The 20,772-nt window shown below is 41.8% G+C and overlaps 1 protein-coding gene across 1 annotated transcript; it reads right to left on the bottom strand.

The window, feature by feature from the left end:
- Positions 1-1,606: 1,606 nt before the first annotated feature.
- LOC138885583 (uncharacterized) lies at positions 1,607-3,724 on the bottom strand. The gene is made up of 2 exons (XM_070166546.1): positions 2,425-3,724; positions 1,607-2,358 (listed from the first exon to the last, which is right to left on the bottom strand). The coding sequence occupies exons 1-2, from the start codon at positions 3,722-3,724 to the stop codon at positions 1,607-1,609; spliced, it is 2,052 nt and encodes a 683-aa protein (XP_070022647.1).
- Between the last annotated feature and the right edge of the window lie 17,048 nt (positions 3,725-20,772).

Genomic DNA, 20,772 nt, shown 5'->3' with positions numbered 1-20,772 from the left:
GCTCCATTGAGTGTCTTGCTAGCATAATAGACTGGGTGGAGAACCTTGTTGTGATGTTGGCCAAGCATTGCTCCAATTGCTACACCACTAGCGTCTCACATGAGCTCGAAAGGAATAGACCAATCGGGTGTGACAATAATAGGTGTCCTGGTGAGCTTTTGCTTCAATTCCTCAAAGGCTTTGAGGCATTTCTCATCATACACAAATTTTGCATCTTTCTCATGGAGTTTGCACATAGGATTTGCAATCTTGGAAAAATCCTTGATAAAACTCCTATAGAACCCGGCATGCCCCAAGAAACTTCGGACACCTTTAACGGAAGTAGGTGGAGGAAGCTTGGAAATGATCTCGATCTTTACCCAGTCAACCTCTATGCCATGTTTTGAAATTTTATTCCCCAATACAATGCCTTCATCTACCATGAAGTGGCATTTCTCCCAGTTGAGCACAAGGTTGGTCTCCTCACATCTCTTAAGAACTTGTCTAATATTGTTGAGACAATGCTCAAAAGAGTCACCTACCACCGAAAAGTCATCCATTAAAACCTCTAGAAAATCCTCTACCATGTCGGAGAAGATGGAAATCATGCATCTTTGAAAAGTAGCTGGAGCGTTGCACAAACCAAAAGGCATCCGGTAAAAGAAAAAGTTCCATAAGGGCAAGTGAATGTTGTCTTCTCTTGGTCCTCCAATGCGATGTTGACTTGGTTGTAACCGGAATATCCATCAAGAAAGCAATAGAATGACCTTCCCGCTAGCCGATCAAGCATTTGATAAATAAAAGGCATAGGGAAATGGTCTTTGCATGTGGCACTTTTGAGCTTCCGATAATCCATACACACCCTCCATCCGGTCACCGTTATTATTGGGATGAGCTCATTTTTATCATTTTCAATCACGGTCATGCCTCCCCTTTTCAGCACACATTGCACAGGGCTCACCCAAGAACTATCAACAATGGGGTAAACTACCCCGACATCCAACCACTTGATGATTTCATTCTTTACCACCTCTTGCATGGACAACCATTGTTGATGTTCCACACTTGGTTTCATCTCTCTATCCAATTGGATCTTGTGTTCGCAAATTCCGGGGGGAATCCCTCGGATGTCCGCAATTGTCCATCCAATAGCTTGTCTATGCTCCTTCAAGACTTCCAACAATTGTTCTACCTGCACATCATTCAACAAATAAGAAACGATTATCGGTAAATTATCATTTGAGCCAAGAAATTTATACCTCAAGTGTGGTGGAAGTGGTTTGAGCTCTAGTTGCGGTGGCTCAATAATAGAAGGCTTTGTGGGAGGAGTGGCTCTATTCTCCAAATCGAGAGGGAGCTTTGATGGAGCATAAGTGTAGGACCCAAGCCACCTCAATGCATTTACCGATTCCATATATCCTTCCATATCTTCACCATCAAAGTTCACCAAAATAGCCGTCAATGCCTCACCAAGGCATTGTTCTTCCATCTTCATTTCAACCGCATCTTCCACTTCATCAACAACATCAATCACCGAGATGCTCTCATATTTATGTCGTAGTTTCATACCCTTGCTTGCTTGGAATGTGACCTCTTCATCATTTACACGAAATTTGATCTCATTCCATTACAAATCCATTAGTGCTCTTCCTGTTGCTAGGAATTGTCTCCCCAAAATGATAGGGATCTCTTTTTCAACCGCACAATCAAGGATTACGAAATCGGCAGGTAAATGAAACTTTCCCACTGTAACAAGCACATCATCAACAACTCTCACCGATCTCTTTATGGAACGATCGGCCATTTGCAATCTCATACTTGTGGGCCTTGGCATACCTAACCCTGCTTGCTTGTAAATGGTAAGAGGCATCAAGTTGATGCTAGCCCCATTATCACAAAGGGCTCTTGCAAAATCATGTGCCTCAATAGTACAAGGAAAGGTGAGAGCTCCCGGGTCATCTTTCTTTTGAACGGTGGATGTTGCAATGATGGAACTAACCCGATCAGTCACATTCACCACTTCATTTTTGGTGGTTCTCTTATTGGTAATCAAGTCTTTCAAATACTTAGCAAAACCCGGCATCTCTTGAAATGCTTCCACAAATAGAATATTAACCAATAATTGCTTGAGAATGTCATAGAACTTTTCGAGTTTGATATTATCAACCTTTCTAGAAAGTCTTTGAGGGAATGGAGGAGGAGATCTAAGAATGGGTGGTATAGTTTTTGGTGTCTCTTTTACCTTTTCCTTAACCTCTTCCCGATTTTCTTGTTGCACTTTCAACTCTTCTGGAACCTTTTCAACTTCAACAACACTTGGCTCTTCAACCTCAACTTCATGTTCGGACTCTTCAACTTCAACCACATGTTCACTCCCTCCTTGTAGCACCTTCCCACTTCAAGTAGTAATTGCCATGACATGTGAAGTTGGACCACTCCCACTACCCTTGGGGTTCGCAATTGTGTCACTTGGGAGTGTCCCATTTTGCTTTAGATTTTGTTCCCTAGAGAGGTCTTTCATTTGCATCTCCAATTTTTGAATGGATGCAGTATGAGAGCCAACAAGCTCGGTCATATTCCTCATAGAAGTGTCGGACTTCTCTTGATTTTGCAATACCCGTTCAAGCATACCTTCCAACTTAGACTCACTTGAGGAATCTTGATTTGAATATTGACCTTTTGGAGGAACATAAGGGTTTGAACTCCGATTTGAGAAGTTGTTGTCGTTGTTCCAATTGCCTTGATTTGAGCCGCCTTGGTCATTTCGCCACTGTTGGTTGCCTTGCCCTTGCGGGTGAGGCCTCCATTGATTTTGTTGTCCTTGACTTTGGTATTGTTGCCTTTGATATCCTCCTTGAGAGTTGTAGACATAGTTTGCCTCCTCAAAGTCTTCATTTGATATGGGTTTCACATCTTCCACCACATTTACTTTCTTCGTTTGTCTTTCTGTGAATATCTTTGTTAACACGTTGACATTTGTGGCAAGCCCTGCAATCACTTGATCCCTCTCATGTTTTTCCTTGATTATGGTGGTCAAGGAAGGAGATCCATATGCAATTCCACCTGTAGTGTCCTCTGAGTGCCATGCTTGATTATGCTTTGCCATTTTGTCAAGTATTTGTGTGACCCTTGCGAATGATTTGCCCATGAAATATCCGTCAGCTGCATTCTTGGCTATAGAGTGGTTCATAGGATCCAAGACCATGTAGAATTTTTCCAACAAGATGGAATCCGGAAAACCATGGTTGGGAGACCTCACCAAATATAACTTGAACTGATCCCATGCCTCATGTAGATGTTCTTTCGGTACTTGCTTGAAAAAGAAAATTTTATCCCGGAGCTCAGATTTCTTACTTTGCGGGAACCATTTAGCTAAGAATACTAGGACAAGTTCAGGCCAAGAATGAATGGAGTTTGGTGGAATATTTTGAAGCCATTTCCTTGCGTCCCCAGCTAGTGAGTACTTGAACACCCTCAACCTTATGGCATCATCAGAGATGTTGTTCTGCTTATGCATCACACACATACCCAAAAAGTTTCTAAGATGTTGTGTCGGATCATCATCAGTGGAATTCCTGAAAACCCCCTCCGCTTTGAGCATAAGGATTAACCCATGTTCCACCTTGAAAGTTGCAGCACCAACAACCGGACGTACAATAGCATTTGTATCCTCGATGTACTCATCTATGTCCGCAAAAGGATTTTCTTCCATTTCTGCCTCCATTTCCTCTTCATAATCGGCCATGTTTTCCTATCAACACCAAGCAAAACAAGCAAAGTGTGATGGAATGGACTAAGACGTAAAGTAAAGCACACACTAATTAGTAATTTCAAACCGTATTCCCCGGCAACGGCACCAAAATTTGATACGCTAAAATTACACTTTAATTAAATAGTGTAAGGCGGTCGGTATCAAATATAATAACCCAACAAGGTTGGGGTCGAATCCCACAGGGAATATGTGTGAAAAGGTTACTCAAATAGTGTGTTACTTGACTAAAGTCGTAATTCTATTCGGTTAATGATAACAAGAGTATGAAATGATTTTGGTTTGAAGAAATAGCTAATTGTAATGTTGAGAATGTAAATAATTTGATTAAAGAAACCAAGGTTGTGTCTTCTTCAATGAAGTGTAATGCTATCGGTGTTAATATGATATTTTTCTAATGGAAGGTTCTTTTGATATGAAAATGATTTCTAAATGACTACCCAATATTTTTCAATAGTTGGGTAGTATTTCCTCTTTATGATTTTTCCAAATACAAAAGAGTTGCAATTAAGAACAATCAATATATGCCAAATAAAACTCACTTATTCCTAAGCGATTCTATTAAACAAGGTTTAAAGCGTTGAGTCTTTGATATTTACTTCTACCAAATTCTAACCCACTTTCCCAAGCAAAGTAAGAATTTAATGGCAGTTGTTAATGTTTGCAACCACTAACAATAAATGAAGAATGAGAAGTAAATAAATATCAACCAACCATTATGCATATATTCAATGTTAAACACCCATTAAGGGTCCACAACCTTAGTATTTAAAGTTAGCTACATATACTAGAATACAAAAGGATGAGAATATTTAATGCCATAAAGCTTACAAAGTGCAAGATCCCTCCTTCAAAAGGTTCCAAAAAAGAGGAATAATAAAGCGTTGTATTGTAGTTCCAAAATCAGACAAGATGCCCCCACAAAACCCCAATAAATCTATTTATAGTGGGTCAAAGCTCAGGACAAAAATACCATTTTCCGTTAAATATGCGACCGCATATCTGTCGCATAACAGACATGCGGTCTGCATTCTTGACATAGACATCGCATCTTCAAGCCCTAGTTTCTAGGCTTTCATCGCATTCACGTTTTGCGGTCCGCATTGAAGATATGTGATCGCATTTCGCATCGCATTTTCCACCTTCAGAAACCTTCATGACGAATTTGTGGTTCATTATGAGCCTCGCAAACAGGTTATGCGATCGAAGATTGGACCGCATTTCTTGCACTGGACTTTGCCCAACAATCTGTTGGGGTTTGCGATTCCCTTGAGCATTTTGCGGCCCGCATGTTGGGTTTGTAGTCCGTATTTCCACATTTGTGATGCATTTTGCTCTTTTCTTGTCTTTTTGTGGATTTTTGATTCCCTTTCCATGCTCTTAAGTCCTTAAACCTCACACATTGCAAAAACACCAAAATTACATAAGTATAAAAGATAATTGCATCTAAAACAAGCTAAAATCTAAGCAATTTGTATTAAATGTGCCGAAATTCTTTGGCACATCATATCTCGCTTTCAAATGGAATGGATGGAACTACTGCCAGTCTCTGATGATTGGGCAGTGCAGGCTTTCACTCAAGGTCTGAATGAATGATGCTCGGTGGCTTCAAAATAATTGAAACAGAATTTGATCGAGTATCTAGTTGTGACCTGATTGGACGTCCACAATCGGTACCAGTCGAAAATTAGGGCCGAGGATGACTAGTTGGGAGCCCCATCGGGCTCAGTATACCCAAGAAGGCTCCTGGAAAATGAGCCAAAACCAAACAAAGAATGATATCAGCCATACGTCGAAGATAGGAGGAACGCCCTGAGGCGCAACCCACCACGCAATGATCGAAGGATAGACCAAGGACAGGACACTCGGGGAATCACCAACAGAGCCAAATTCGATAGGAATACAGGGCTGGTGGGGCCACCTCTCTTTTTAGAATACAACTTCAACATCGATGTATCGGACATCGTGTTCGCCATAAAAATAAATCAGAGACGCCAAATGTCCCAGGCTTGTACAGTCGGATCCTTCAAAAAGGAATCACAACTTGGTGTGCGAGTTTCACAACACGCACGGCCACATGACTGAGGATTGCGACCAACTCCGAGAAGAGGTAGCTTGACTACTTAACAAAGCTCATCTCCAGGAATTCCTCAGCGATCGAGGCAAAAATCAGTTCCGGGAAAGAGAGGCGGCCAAGAAGAACAAAGCAAATGAGCCACAACATGTCATTCACATGATCTTGGGAGGCGCCGATGCGCTGCAAGGACCCGTAATGAGAAGGTTAAAAATATCCATCACCAGAGAAAAGCGAACCCAGGGATATGTTCCCGAGAACACCCTCACATTTAGCGAAGAGGACACCGAGACCTTGTCTAAGCCTCACAATGACGCACTGGTAATCTCTTTCCTTGTAAATTCTTTTCAAATAAAATGTGTACTTGTGGATCCAGGTAGCTCGACCAACAATATCAGGTCGAGGGTGATAGAGTAGCTCAGAATGCTTAACCAAATCATGCCCACCACTTGAGTCCTCAACGGATTCAACAAGGCAAGTGAAACAACAAAGGAGAAATCACACTCCCAGTCATCGTGGTGGCACGACCCGAAATGCCAAATTCCATGTCATCGAAGGAGACATGAGGTATAACACCTTGTTCGGACGGCCGTGGATACACTGCATGAGAACAGTACCATCCACTCTCCACGAAATGATGAAATTCCAAACAAAGGATAGAATTAAAACCGTCTATGGGGAACAATATGCGGCGAGGGAAATGTTTGCGATGCATGACGTGGCACCGGTACCCATACCTCCGCTCGCAAAAGAGCCAAAAGGGTAACCAAGACAAACCTCCGATTAAGCCCAGTTAAATGAAATAAAGGACCATACCGCGTCCTCACCTCAAGTGATTAGAACATATCGACCCTCAAAACATCGCCGACGCATCTCACACTAAGGTATAGCCATCTTCCTTTTCATTTCATATTCTATACTAACCCTTATGCAGGTACCCAATCGAAGCAGTCAAAACGTTAACCCAACTCGAAGACTTTGAGGTTTTAAAGCATCTGTTGCACTATTTTCCTTCGATTGAGTTTTTATCCCGAAAAGGGTTTTACCGGTAAGGTTTTTAATGAGGCAACATCTCATGCTGCCTAAGGGAGATTCAACAAGTGTCTGAGGCTTCTTTTGTAATTAACCTCGAACACTGAGGGGCATCCCCCCCAAATGTTATCTGCTCGGAAAAGCCAAGAGTTGCCAAATCGGGCCCCTATAGGAAAATGATGTACCTGGCCAAATGGTCGAACGAACCGTGTCTGTATAGCCGGGCCTCTAACGGCGAAAACGTGTACACTTGCACTAAGTAATTGAAGAATATTTGTCATCAAAGCATCTCGCGCTCCAAAAGAGACTCAACACCTTCGTAAAAACAACTCCTTTGCTGAAAACGTCCCGAACACTTGGGGGTTGGCGTCAACAATTCAACACCTAAAAGACCTCCGGGTCGGGACTCCAAAATCATAAGCCCTCAGATAAGGCAATGCAGAGATCGCTAAACATATCCAATTCCAAAATGTTCCCCGAATACTCGGGGATTGGCGTCGATATCTCCAAAATTGCATGACCCCAGGGTCGGGATCTCCAAACCATAAGTCCTCAATAAGGCAATACAAAATTTGCAAATAATGTCTCCCGAGTCAGGAAATCCTCGACAACTCGGGGACTGCCGTCAAGCACCATCTCCATCGACTTATCAAAACTCGAGGCCGTAAGACTCCGATCGGGCAAACTCGATCTCGCAAGACCTTTGTAAGGCCACAACTATATCTATAAGACCTCAAGCAAGGCATGAATCACACTTGTACCAAGTGACAAAACTGTAAGCCCTCAACGACATGTAAAACTGTAAGGCCTCAACGACATGTAATATTGTAAGACCTCAACGGCATGTAAAACTATAAGACCTCAACGACATGTAAGACTATAAGACCTCAACGACATGTAAAACTGTAAGACCTCAATGACATGTAAAACTGTAAGACCTCAATGGCATGTAAAATTTGTATGACCTCACTAAAGGCATAAACCCGATCCCAAGGTTTCAACTATATATTGAACTTGTAAGACCCTAAATAGGCATACCCTCGATATAGATGCCTAAACTACTTCACTTGGGACTCAAAGGCTCCAGAAAAACACAAGTGACTCCGGTCACACAGCTGTACCATCCCAACTAATGCGATTCGGGGACACCGACCATTTCTACAAGGCGTAAGAGCCATTGTCACCAGCCCACACAGGCCTTCAATTACTCTGAATCTACTTTGGAAAGAATCGGTTAACTAGGCTACCCCCGATATAGGCACATGAGCTTCGACCATGTCAGCTCCGAATCAGAGGCTTCGAGCTATCAGCCACCCACCCAAACCTCCCGAGGTGCTCGAACATCACCGCAAGTTACTTAAAATCGAGGTTCTTCCCAGACCGACAACGAGTCAGGCAAAATTTACTTCAAAAGTCCTTAACGAGAGGAAAATATAGCCTACATAAAAGGTCGCATCGACCAAAAACGTAAGAGCCACTGTCGCTAGCTTAAAATTTGAAAACTTGAGGGTCAAAATGAGCTCGAGTCGTAATTCGATAAGGAGAACGAACCCAAAATAGTTAACTCTACATGCCTAAGGGCAAAGCATAAGAGCCATTGTCTCCAGCTTATATTAAAAGGTCGCTTCAACCCAAAGCGTAAGAGCCATTGTTGCCAGCTTATATTAAAAGGTCGCTTCGACCCAAAGCATAAGAGACATTGTCGCTGTGAGTACGTGATTTTTGCCCTACAAGAACTACTCCCAAAAATTCAAAATAAAATAGCTTTGTGTTATTTTGGTTAATTATTTGTATTTTTGTCTGTGATTGTTTATTCTATTTTTATTAATGAAAAATACAAAAAAAATATATATATGTTGCATCTGCATTTACAATTTAGGATTAATTAAACAGTAATTTGTTTCACGAAAATGAAAAATCAAAAAAATAACACACTACGCATTTTTAGTGTCTAATGTCAAATTGTGTGATTATCTTTGTATTTAATTTTGTGTGATAAATATTATTAAGGGTTAATTAGTATTTCCTAAGTTAATTTTGGTTTTCAATTTAATTTAGAACTTTTGGTAATTAAGAATTAAAAAAAAATAAAGGAAAGGAAGAAATGAAAGAAAGAGTTGATAAACTCGGACCACGCCAATTTTTTCTACAGGCCCAAACAATATGTCCGCAGGCCCAGTCCGAATACCCCTTTTACCCGGTCCAACCATCCTGGCAATACGACGTCCAAACGATATCGTATCTTTCACGTCCAATCGCAGCCGTACATCCCAATCCATCAATGGCCAAGATCATATCTCCCTTACCCGTTCATATACCCGCCCGGACCCCATTACTACCAAATGACCCCGTTTTGATCAACGAATCAATTGTGGCCATTGGATTACCATCATCCAACGGCTGAAATCAATTGATTAAACCCTAACCTATCAAACCCCATCCTAATCCCCTACCCCTCTCATTTCCAAATCCCCTCAGTCGTCTCTTTCATAGACGAACCAAACGACCCACCAAACCCTAGCCGCCCTCGTTCCCTTCACCTGAAAACCTGGCGGCCTGAGGACCGATGACCCTCAAATTCACACCCCTGAACCTGCTAACCACCCTCAACACAAATTCCTACCCCTTTAACCTCGAATCAACCCGGTTTGTTTCGAATCTTCAATCAGAGATTTGAGCAAAACCCTAAATCTACCCAACCAGTCCCAAGTTCACACCCCAGCTCCACCTGACCTCCCTTGTTCCCAAACCACCCCTACTTTGGCTCGAAGCTTGCTAGAACTGGTCAAATTTTAAATCGATTGAAGAACCCTAGAGAGCCAAAACCTGGAACCTGTCCGAGTAAAGGGGAAATTTGAGATTTTAATCAACTTTAGTCGAGTGTTCTCAGTCGAGAATACTCGATTAAGGTCCGTTTTGGCTTCAAAATTTCAAGACGAAGTGTCGACTAAAAGGATTGAGTTTGGTCTGAAATTTCGAGGTATTTGTTTTGTTTTTCCTTTTTCTTTTGTTGTTGTTTTATTTTGACTGATTAATTCATCATTTTTGTCAAGTAGTTTTTCCCCCTTCTCCATCAGACCTTTTTCTTGGTCCAGTTTGCTTCTGTTGATTAGCATATGCTATAAATTGTTGAGTCGATTAAATAGTCTCGTCAATTGGTCCATTCATGTCTATAGTTCAGTTGTTCTCTTCAAGTTATTGGATGTTGTTTTATCTTATGACCTTTGTATTCTCAGCCTCAAGGCTCATAGCTAGTATACTTGTTGTGCCAGCATTTTGTTCGAGGTTAATTTGGAGTTATATTTTTCCCCAATATAGATAGCTTATTCTCATGCATCCGTGTGAATCAATTTTTTACCTTAATAGTCTAGTCTGACTATTGCCCTGATTCATTGAATCCCCATCTTGGTTGAAATGTTGTTAGATTTGATATGAGTTCAATTGGTGATTGAGTTTAATGATTTGAATCTACTTGTTTATTCTGTTAAGTTTGTTCTGATATAAATCTGACCTTGTTAAATTGTCCTAATGTTGTTGATTGAGAGTTAGTTCATTAGTCAATTGATAGGCTTAAATTGGTTATAGCTGAGGTTTCATACAGGTTTAAAAGGATTGGGGCAGGATAGTAATCACAGGGGTTTCAGGGGATAATTTGGGACTTAAAAGTTTTAAAATGGTTAGTTTAAGTGTTCTGTCCAATAAGTACTAATGTAGCATTAAACTAATGCATTTGTTTAGTAGTAGTGGGGAACAAAACATAATAGCATGGGGAGGACTGATGGGAATGAAAAGAGTATGTACTACCCATAACCATTGAATTAAATAAAGAAAAGACAAGGGTTAGTGGTGAACAAGTGAATCAAAAACAGAACAAAACATACTCTAGTGGAGTTCTAAAGAATATCATGGGCAGAATTAGTTTCTTAATTCTGCCTGAGTGCTCTTACGAGCTGGCAGGGTCAGTGTTTGGGTATAAAGGGAGGAGTCCGGGATCAGTCTAAAAGAAGGAGGAAGTTTTGGAGAGTTTTTTTTAAGGGCAGTCTTAGACAACATTTTAAAAGAAGGCATTCAGCTTTTTAGAGTTGGGGAGAGTTTAAGAACAGAAAACCAAAATATATTGCAATTAGTTCTCTTAGGTTCTGATTTGATCCTTCTTTAATCAGTAAAAAAGAGCATTGCAAGCTTGAAGTAAAGTGCCTGATTTTCAATTGTTGGGGAGTAGTTTCCAGTTTCCAGCCTGTTTACTGGAGTGTTTGAGGTTCACTGGTTGGTTTTCTTGTTGAGTTTGAGGTCCAATTAGTTGCCTGGAGTTTTTTGATGTTGCTGTTTGGTCTCACAATTGGTTATGAGCTGTGATCAAGTGTTTTTTATGATTTGAAACTGGGTTTGGAGCTGTTTCTGAATTCCAATTGGCTGTCTGCTGGTGCTATTTGCTGCTGTTGTTGTTTGTTGTGCTGTACTGCTGCTGACTTCCTCTTTATTCTTCTGTTCACTTCAATCCAGGTACACAACTAAGCTCAATTTGATGTAGCCTTGAGATGTAAACATGAAATGGAAGTGCTCGGGCCCTTAATTATTTGATGTTGTACCTGTAGCTCAGTAGATATAAATGATAAGTAGTTGTATAGTCCAATTTGATCTATAACTCAATGAAATGTAGACTGTGAGGTTTCTACCTAATTAGGACTGTTTAAACTGTTAATTCGTGTACATTAGTTGTAAACTTAGTATAGTTTAGTACTGATTTCAGTTAATATTGAGTTAAAAATCGAATATCAGTATTGTTTGGACCTACAACTAATCTAGAAGTCAACATGTGGTGCTTATTCCGATTTCAGGTTAAACGCGCTTTTAAAACAGCCCAACATGCTTGTTATTGATGTCCTCTCCTTTGTTCGTTAAGCTCACTATTTCGACGTAGGAACAAGTAATTGCATGTTAATGGTTAATATCAATAGTCTACTTGAATTTGAATCAGTTAATTTATTCATGAATGTTAGCAGAATCAAATAACCGAGTCGTGTAGTTCAAACTCGACCCAGCATATGGGTTGGGTTCTTTGGACCTAAAGTTGAAATGGCATTTGGTCTACTAATTTTCAATTGATAGACTATAGGATTTTCTAATATTAACTAATTAGGGCCCCCCTTTTATTTCTTTAGAGACAAATAAATAGAAGAATAATAGTCATTTTGGGATTAGCCTTTAAATAATAAATGAGACGAGCCTCGCCAAATAAAATGCAGAAGTTGCGGGGCCATCAGTAAATATTGCGTTAAAATACTTTAGATGTCGGGACGGACCGTCTAATGAATTTCACGGCTTTCCTCAAAATAATAACCCGCAAGTCACTTTAGGCGCGCTTTTAATAAGTTACTTTCTTAAACTCGGGTGCACATTTATGTGATCCGAAAAACGGAGTCGAAATGTGTCAATAACCACGGGTGCATTAATGTGACGTGGTTCGAGACGTGTTTTCACGACGTTGCAATTCTCACTTAAAATAATAACAATAAAAGCGGAAAAGAGTTAAAATTTGCACACAGGTCCAACATGTATAAAATCAAATAAATAAGCCGAATATGACAGTTGAGCGACCGTGCTAGAACCACGGAACTCAGGAATTCCTAACACCTTCTCTCGGGTTAACAGAATTCCTTATCCGGATTTCTGGTTCGCAGACTGTAATATAGAGTCATTTCTTTTCCTCGATTTGGGATTCAACCGGTCACTTGGGACACCATAAATCTCCCAAGTGGCGACTCTGAATTAAATAAACAAATCTTGTTTTGATTGTCCTTTAAATGGAAAAACTCCCCTACGCCCCTGCCGGCGCAGGTAAAAAGGTGGTGTGACAGTCCTGGCGACTCTGCTGGGGATAACACCGGAACTTCTGGTTCAGGGTTCCAGAATTGGAGCTTAGAATGATTGCTATAATTGGTTTTATTTATTATCTGATTTTATTACCTGTTTGGGCCTAATGTGCTAAAAGTTGCTTTTACAGATTTGATATTATTTGAACTGTATATATAAACTGCTACGTAACCCCTCTCTTCTCTCTCCTAAGGAGTGCACGCTGGTCGAGACTTCTTTCTGTTAGTGTCATATCCCAAAATAGAACGAGGATTCGGATGAGTTGCAAAACCGGATGATCTTTTGGTTACCGGTACACAGCTCCCATCCTCGGCTCGAGTTGTCTGCTCGGGTAAGCCAGGTCTAGAATAATACACCCAAGCACTAAACCTAGTATAACAAAACCTCATGCCGGATCCCTAGTAGGAACGTTTGTGTGCATCATATGCATTTTTTGACTTAGGGGACTTAACACAGGGGTTGGGTCCGTCTAGGACAAGCAACCTGAAATGAAATGACCACCCTGCTGCATCCTATTTGTTTTACGCATTTATTTGCTTCAAATTTGCATGCTGATCGGCTTCTGAAAATACGGGAATATCGGAAAAAGTGGGAAAAAGAGAAAAAAGAAAAATAGCAGTGTAGAGAGATAATTACCAGTGCCCAAATAGCATCGAAACTCTGCCAAAATTTTGAGAAAATGAAAAAAAAAACAAAAGAAAGAAGTCTTGTTTTCCAAATTAGTTTATTTTCTTTGCCCGAACTACGCCAGTTTGATTCTCACAGGGTGTGAGATACGTAGGCAACCCTTATCGGGTCCAACTTCCTTTTTGCAAAAATAGCCAAAAGAACAAAATTTTATTTTTATTTGAAAAATAGTTAGAGTGATGCCATTCTTGTCAAAAATAGCTGAATGTTCTTAAAAAGGGCGCCGGAAGGCCGTTTTTGCAAGAACAACCACCTGTGGTCATTTTTTTGCAAGGCTTTCACCAGTGAGCCAACACAGCCTTAAAATCTTCGTTCTCGAAGTGCTGAAAGGCCGTATTTGCGAAATCGGGGTTTTTATTTTTGAAAAATGTGTGTTAATTTTATTTTGAGTCAAATAAGTCTTAAATTTTAAACACCCCAATAAAACATGCAGAATGAGCACGAGTCAGAATTTTCCGGTAACAATTATGAACAAAATCCCTTTGGAGTTGCGTATGTGGTGGGAAGATCTGGGCAAGTCAGAGCAGGATAAGGTCAATCTACATTTGGGAGGTCTCACCGGGTTATTAAAGATCAGACCTAGAGGAGACATCATAAAGGCTTTTGTTACGTTCTGGGACCCGGCACATAACGTATTTCACTTCTCGGATTTTGAACTCACCCCGACCATGGAAGAGATAGCAGGTTATATGAAAAGTACTGCAGGTTTGAGGCATAAGTATCTGATCGCTCCAAGGGCCGTTAACTCTCACAAATTCATGGATTTGCTAAAGATAAGCAAGGGAATCCCATATTCCGAGTTGGAAGGGGGTTTTTCCACTCTACGTTTTATATACCAGAAGTACGAGCATGTAGGAGGGTTCAATGATCCAGAAAGTGGGGTTTGCAGTAAAGGGAACCGAACAAAATGGGACGAGCATAGGCGTTTCGCTTTCATGGTAGCATTCTAAGGTCCCCGAAAAGACGGGAATATCGATTTGCGGGTGGCTGGAGTTGTTAAGGTCCTGGTTACCAATGCCAAGAGCACTCTCATCCCTATGATAGTGTCTGAGATATACCGAGCTCTCACAGCTTGTAAAGCTGGGGCAGACTTCTTCGAGGGATGCAATTTGCTATTACAAATGTGGATGATTGAGCACTTGTGCCACCACCCTTAGTATATGAGTTATGGATCCGCAGAGAAAAGCTGCATTAAAGAATTCAACACAAGGGTTTCAGGGTTCAAGTTACCGGAGGGGTTTGTAGAATGGATAACCCGCCTTCGCGCCATCACTACGGGACAAATAGAATGGACACTAGGTTGGCTTCCTGTTGAAGAAATTATGTATATACCCGCCACAGGTCCTTACTTCCTCCTAATGGGTCTTCGAGGTATTCATCCTTACGCTCCCTACCGAGTGATGAGACAATTAGGAATGTGTCAGGTGATGCATCAAGATGAAGATTTTAGTATCCACGCGGTTGAGATTAGTTCCGACGGCCAATTTCACGAAGAAACAGTTCGTTCTGTTTGGAATGAGTGCCAGTATTTGACGGCAAGCACCCGAGTGCGGAACCTATCTAAAGGTGAGGTCTCACCCACCTACCTTGCCTGGTATAGAAAGAAGAACACTGCAAGGGCCGAATCAGAAAGACCGACCAAAAAACCACACATTCAGTAATTCGTCGAGGCATCGCAAGAACCGTGGGCTTGGTTGGCCAAAGAAAACGAGTACAGGGCCACAATAGGAAAGCTGGAAAAGCAAATCAAAGAACTTCAATTCGAGAATAGCTTACAAGCAGCGGTGGATGAGGGTGAAAAGAAAAGGCTAACCAAAGAAAATGAGGCCCCCCGAGCTCAAATTCAGAAACTGAAAGTAGCGGCAGAAAATCCAGTCCGAAGTAACAGAGATGAAAAGCTCGTAGCTAACCTAAGGTAGAAAATGAGTAACTATAGTTTCTATTTGAACAAAGAAGAAAGTGAACTGGCCGGGGCTCAAAAACAATTAGCCAAAAATGTAGATGAACGGGTATGCCTGGTTAAGCAGTTGAGAGAAAGGTACGACGATGAGGTCACGGGATTGAAGAAAAGGGCCATCGCCACGAGAAACAAAATGATCAAACAGGAAAAAGACTTCAAGGTTGAAAGGGAACACTATTACACGACATTGGCACAGTTAGAAATAGACTTGCAACAACTTCAGGAACAAAACTATGCAGCCAAGCAAACCTTGGAGGCCAGGTCCCAGCAGATTGGGCGTTTGTTACAAGAAAAGGGCATCACGGGAGAGAAAATTAGAAACATCGCTAACTACATCATTATGAAGTGCCACATTTGTGAGGGTATGACCCGCACTACATTCTTTGCGGCAGTGATGACCTTTGTTAAACAAATAAGGAACAATTTGGACCGACTTCAAAGGGATCTTGCACATAGGCCCGTGGCAAGACCGAATGATGTCCCACGGACACCAGGAGCATTGATGTACTCATAATTTTCCGTTTGAATCTGTATTTCCTTTTCGTCAAAGTCTGTGAGTCATGTTGGGTTTGCATTTTCTTTCTGTTCCGAGTCTGCATTTCTTTAGAGTATGAAAGCTTGATTTCGGAGTCTGTTCGTCGCCTTTGCGTCAGAGTCTGTTGGTATTTTTAAATTTGTTGATAGTGAGTCTGTGTAAGTGAAGCATCTGTTGTGTAAAAGCTAAAAATCCCAAAAATGTTTTATTTACTTGCACACTTATCTGACAGAACTATGCATGGTCTGATTCATGCGGGGACATGATACGTAGGCAATCTCTATAGGATTCGACCACCACTAAAAGGGGAAAAGGAAAAATAAAGAAGGATAGAATAAAGAAAGTTTAAAAGAAGAGGCACAATTGTGAGAGACCGGAATGACGCACGCAACCGAAGCAAATGCATGATAGAAATGGTTAATTACCTAGGTGCATTGCATCCCAACGTGTAATTGCATATGTGTTAAACTCTAAAAAACTAACAAGTTGTTGATTTCCAGAGAATTCAAGCAGTTAGTTTATTTAGAGGATACTGGCACATTATCATTACCAAACCAGATCAAAGGGACCAATACCAAAAATCATGTCTATCCCCGAGGTCGACACTAGTGTTGAGGTAGAGGAGTTGGACGTCAATAAAATGAAAGAGGAGATGTTCAAGCTTAAGCAACAGATGGCCGAAATGTACCAGGCCTGGTCCCAAGGGCAATCATCACCGTCTTACCCAACCAACCCGGCTTTTGCCCCACCATTAGCTCAGTCTCAAGATCATCCCGCCACCAATCCAGGTTTTCCCATTTATCAACACTACCATGGCACTACTTCTCATATGACGCAAGTTCCACCACCAAAATCGATTTCATGCCCTCCTCCGCCAGTCACCCCTATCTTTGTGACATCTCCACTAGCTGCACTCCATAGATCCTTGAGTGAACCCGTGTTCCAAGCTTAGGAAAACCAGTATTATCCCCCGGAACCCACATTCAAAGCTCCTAAAACCTACCCCTATGATCCACGTTCTGATCTCCCGAGAGAAGCTAAGAGACCAGCCAAAAATCCCGAACATGAAGAGATGTTCAGAAAAATGAAAAGCATAGAACAATCCTTCAGGGATATGAGAGGGCTAGGAGGTCAGGTAAGCGTGGCTTACAAAGATCTGTGTTTATTCCCCAATGTACAACTACCGGCAGGGTTCAAAATGCCCAAATTCGACTTGTACAATGGACATGGTGATCCGGTAGCTTACTTTAACATGAGGGAAGCCGGAGGAAAGGATGAATTGCTAATGGCTTACTTTAGTCAGAGTTTGAGCGGAGCAGCATTGGAGTGGTACACCCGCCAAGATCACGGAAGATGGTACACATGGGATGATCTGGCACAAGCATTCGCTTGTCACTTTCAGTATAATCTTGAGATCATTCCAGACCGACTATCTTTGACTAAACTAGAGAAGAAGCACAGTGAAAGCTTTAGAGAATATGGTTTCCGGTGGAGGGAGCAAGCAGCAAGGGTAGATCCCCCAATGAAAGAGAGCGAGATGGTTGATTACTTTTTGCAGGCTTTGGAGCCAACTTACTTTGGTCATTTGGTGTCCGCAATTGGCAAGTCTTTTAATGAGGTTGTAAAAATGGGAGTCATGGTCGAGGAGGGGCTTAAGTCCAACAAAATCATGAGCTATTCAGCGATCAAGGCAACCACTCAAGCCAACCAAAGCGGCACTAGGGGTGTACTTGGGAAGAAGAAGATGAGGGGAGCCGGAGGAAAGGATGAATTGCTAATGGATTACTTTAGTCAGAGTTTGAGCGGAGCAGCATTGGAGTGGTACACCCGCCAAGATCACGGAAGATGGTACACATGGGATGATCTGGCACAAGCATTCGCTTGTCACTTTCAGTATAATCTTGAGATCATTCCAGACCGACTATCTTTGACTAAACTAGAGAAGAAACACAGTGAAAGCTTTAGAGAGTATGGTTTCCGGTGGAGGGAGCAAGCAGCAAGGGTAGATCCCCCAATGAAAGAGAGCGAGATGGTCGATTACTTTTTGCAGGGTCTGGAGCCAACTTACTTTGGTCATTTGATATCCGCAATTGGCAAGTCTGTTAATGACGTTGTAAAAATGGGAGGCATGGTCGAGGAGGGGCTTAAGTCCAACAAAATCATGAGCTATTCAGCGATCAAGGCAACCACTCAAGCCAACCAAAGCGGCACTGGGGTGTACTTGGGAAGAAGAAGAAAGAAGATGTCACGACTGTTGAGTCCGGAGCCTGGTTCGGATCTAGAGGCCCGTCACCCTACTATAGCCAACCACGGCCCTACCACCAAAATTACCCTCACACTCCATATAGTCCTCCACAACATTACTACCCACTGCCAGATCCCCATTTTTCCGTCCATCATGCACAAACCTATACCCAAACTCCGGCACACGCGCAATGGCGTGCGCCGACTCCACAAAATCCATACCCAGCTCCACAAAACACATATCCACCCCCAAGGGCCTACAGAAATCCCCCCGGGACAGGTTTCCGACCAAACCAAGCCCTCAAGAATGAGAGGTCACAGAAGCAAAAGACTTTCACTCCACTGGGGGAATCATATACTAGTCTTTTCCACAGGTTGAGGCAGTTAGGCATGTTGAATCCAATTGAGCCTAAAATGCCAAATCCTTCCCCTAGAAATCTTGACCACTCGGTGAGTTGTGAGTACTGTTCAAGGGCCCCTGGGCATGTTACAAAGAAGTGTTCGAAACTAAAACCAACTGTGTAAGAGCTTATTGATACTCATCGGATCGAGGTTCAAGCCCTAGAAGCACCAAATATCAATCAGAATCCACTGCCAGCTCACCATGAGACACACATGATTGAGTTGATACACAAAGAGGGGAGCCCAGGAAGCCCTCAAAGACGGTAATGATGATCCGTTCCAGCGAAACCAACTCAAAGGGAAAAGTAATCAGTGGGAAATCAGTGGTCCAGTTGAGAGGGGTAGATGATAAGCCAGTTGTGGTAGCCGAGAGAGGGTCGTCAAGCATTGTTGCAGTGAAACCAGAGAAAGTTAAAGTTGTAGTGCCAGGGGTCGCAAGTAAACCTGTTGTGGTCGTGAAGGGTGCTCGCACAGAGCCTTTTATTATAAAACCAATAACTCAGCTTCCAGTAATCAACAGCAAGGCTGTTCCTTGGAATTATTAACGGGTGACGGTGATTTACAAGGGGAAAGAAGTCAAAGAAGAAGTTTGTAAAGCGCAAGGTTTGACTCGCTCAGAAAGGTTTTTTACTCCCGAGGAGTTAAGAAGAGCTAAAGATAATTCTACGCCGATAAAGAAAGCTGTAACTAAAGAAGAGGCAGAGGAACTTTTGAGGAAAATGAAAATGTATGACTATTCTGTTATAGAGCAGTTAAGGAAAACGCCCGCTCAGATCTCATTACTCTCATTGCTAATCCATTCAGATGAGCACCGCCAATCCCTGATGAAAATCTTGAATGAGGCCCATGTTCCCGAAAAGATCTCGGTAAACCATCTGGAAAAGATAGCCAACAAGATTTTTGAAGTAAACAGAGTCACTTTTTCTGATGATGAATTGCCGGTAGAGGGTACTGAGCATAACAAAGCCCTTTACTTGACAGTAAAATGCGAGGATGTCGTGGTTACTCGGGTACTGGTTGACAATGGTTCAAGTGCGAACATCTGTCCTCTCTCCACTCTAAGCAAGCTGAAAGTAGAAGATTAGAGGATCCATAAGAACAGTATCTGTGTGCGAGGATTTGACGGCGGAGGCAAAGACTCAGTCGGGGACATAATGTTGGAACTGACCATTGGTCCAGTAGAATTCACAATGGAATTCCAAGTGCTGGATATAGCTGTTTCCTACAATTTTCTATTAGGGCGACCGTGGATTCACACTGCTAAAGCAGTGTCATCAACACTCCATCAGATGGTCAAGTTTGAATGGGAAAGATAGGAAATAGTGTTGCACGACGAAGATAATTTGTGCGCTCACAACAACACCAATGTGCCTTTCATTGAAGTGGAAGATGACAAGGGACCATGGGTCTACCAGGTTTCGGACGCAATGTCGGTCGAGAAAGTTCCAGAAGGAAAATGTATCCCGAATCTAAAGATAAACGCCGCATCAGTAATGGTAGCGTATGAAATATTGAAGAATGGTTTTGTACCAGGAAAGGGTTTGGGATTAGCGTTGCAAGTCATCATACAGCCCGTGTCTCTCCTGAAAACTTGGGAACATTTGGTCTGGGATTCAAGCCCACAGCTGCAGACATAAAAATAGCCAGGAAATTGAAATATAGGACATGGGTCCTTCCAAAGCTGGTCCCACGTCTTTCCAGATGATTTGTCAAGTCATTTACAAGGAGTCGCCAAGTGACAACAATTCCCAGTTCTGCGATTAATCCTAACAAGGAGTTGATTGAAAGATTGGAGCAGTTGTTCTACAGTGTGAATATGGTGGAAATTGGAGAGAGTTCTAGCAACGCGGAAGTGCAATTTGTTGGGCCAAAAACAAAGATTAATAATTGGAAGGCTACTCCTCTCCCTACTCGGAAGGAGTCTTGGTAGTTCGCTTTGATTTTCCTTTAAGTTTGTACGGATTATTCCAGGGTTGTAATCCAGATTTCATTTTTTCAGTTTGTTTGAGTGTGCAAACCTTGTTATCTTTTATCAATCAATGAAATACAATTTCCCTTTCTTCATCATTCCTGATGGTTTTCCTTTTGTTTTGTTTTCTTTTCTATACAGTTCTTTTTTCACTAGTTCTAATGACATGGCGTGCATAAGGAATCCTCAGCCTAGTCTTAAAAATCAATCTGATTCCGAAATGTTAGTTCAAGAAATAGATTGCGGT

The sequence above is a fragment of the Nicotiana sylvestris genome, chromosome 2 (genome assembly GCF_000393655.2).
Source record: "Nicotiana sylvestris chromosome 2, ASM39365v2, whole genome shotgun sequence".
NCBI classification, from domain to species: domain Eukaryota; kingdom Viridiplantae; phylum Streptophyta; class Magnoliopsida; order Solanales; family Solanaceae; genus Nicotiana; species Nicotiana sylvestris.
This window is presented reverse-complemented; position numbering and strand designations above follow the sequence as displayed.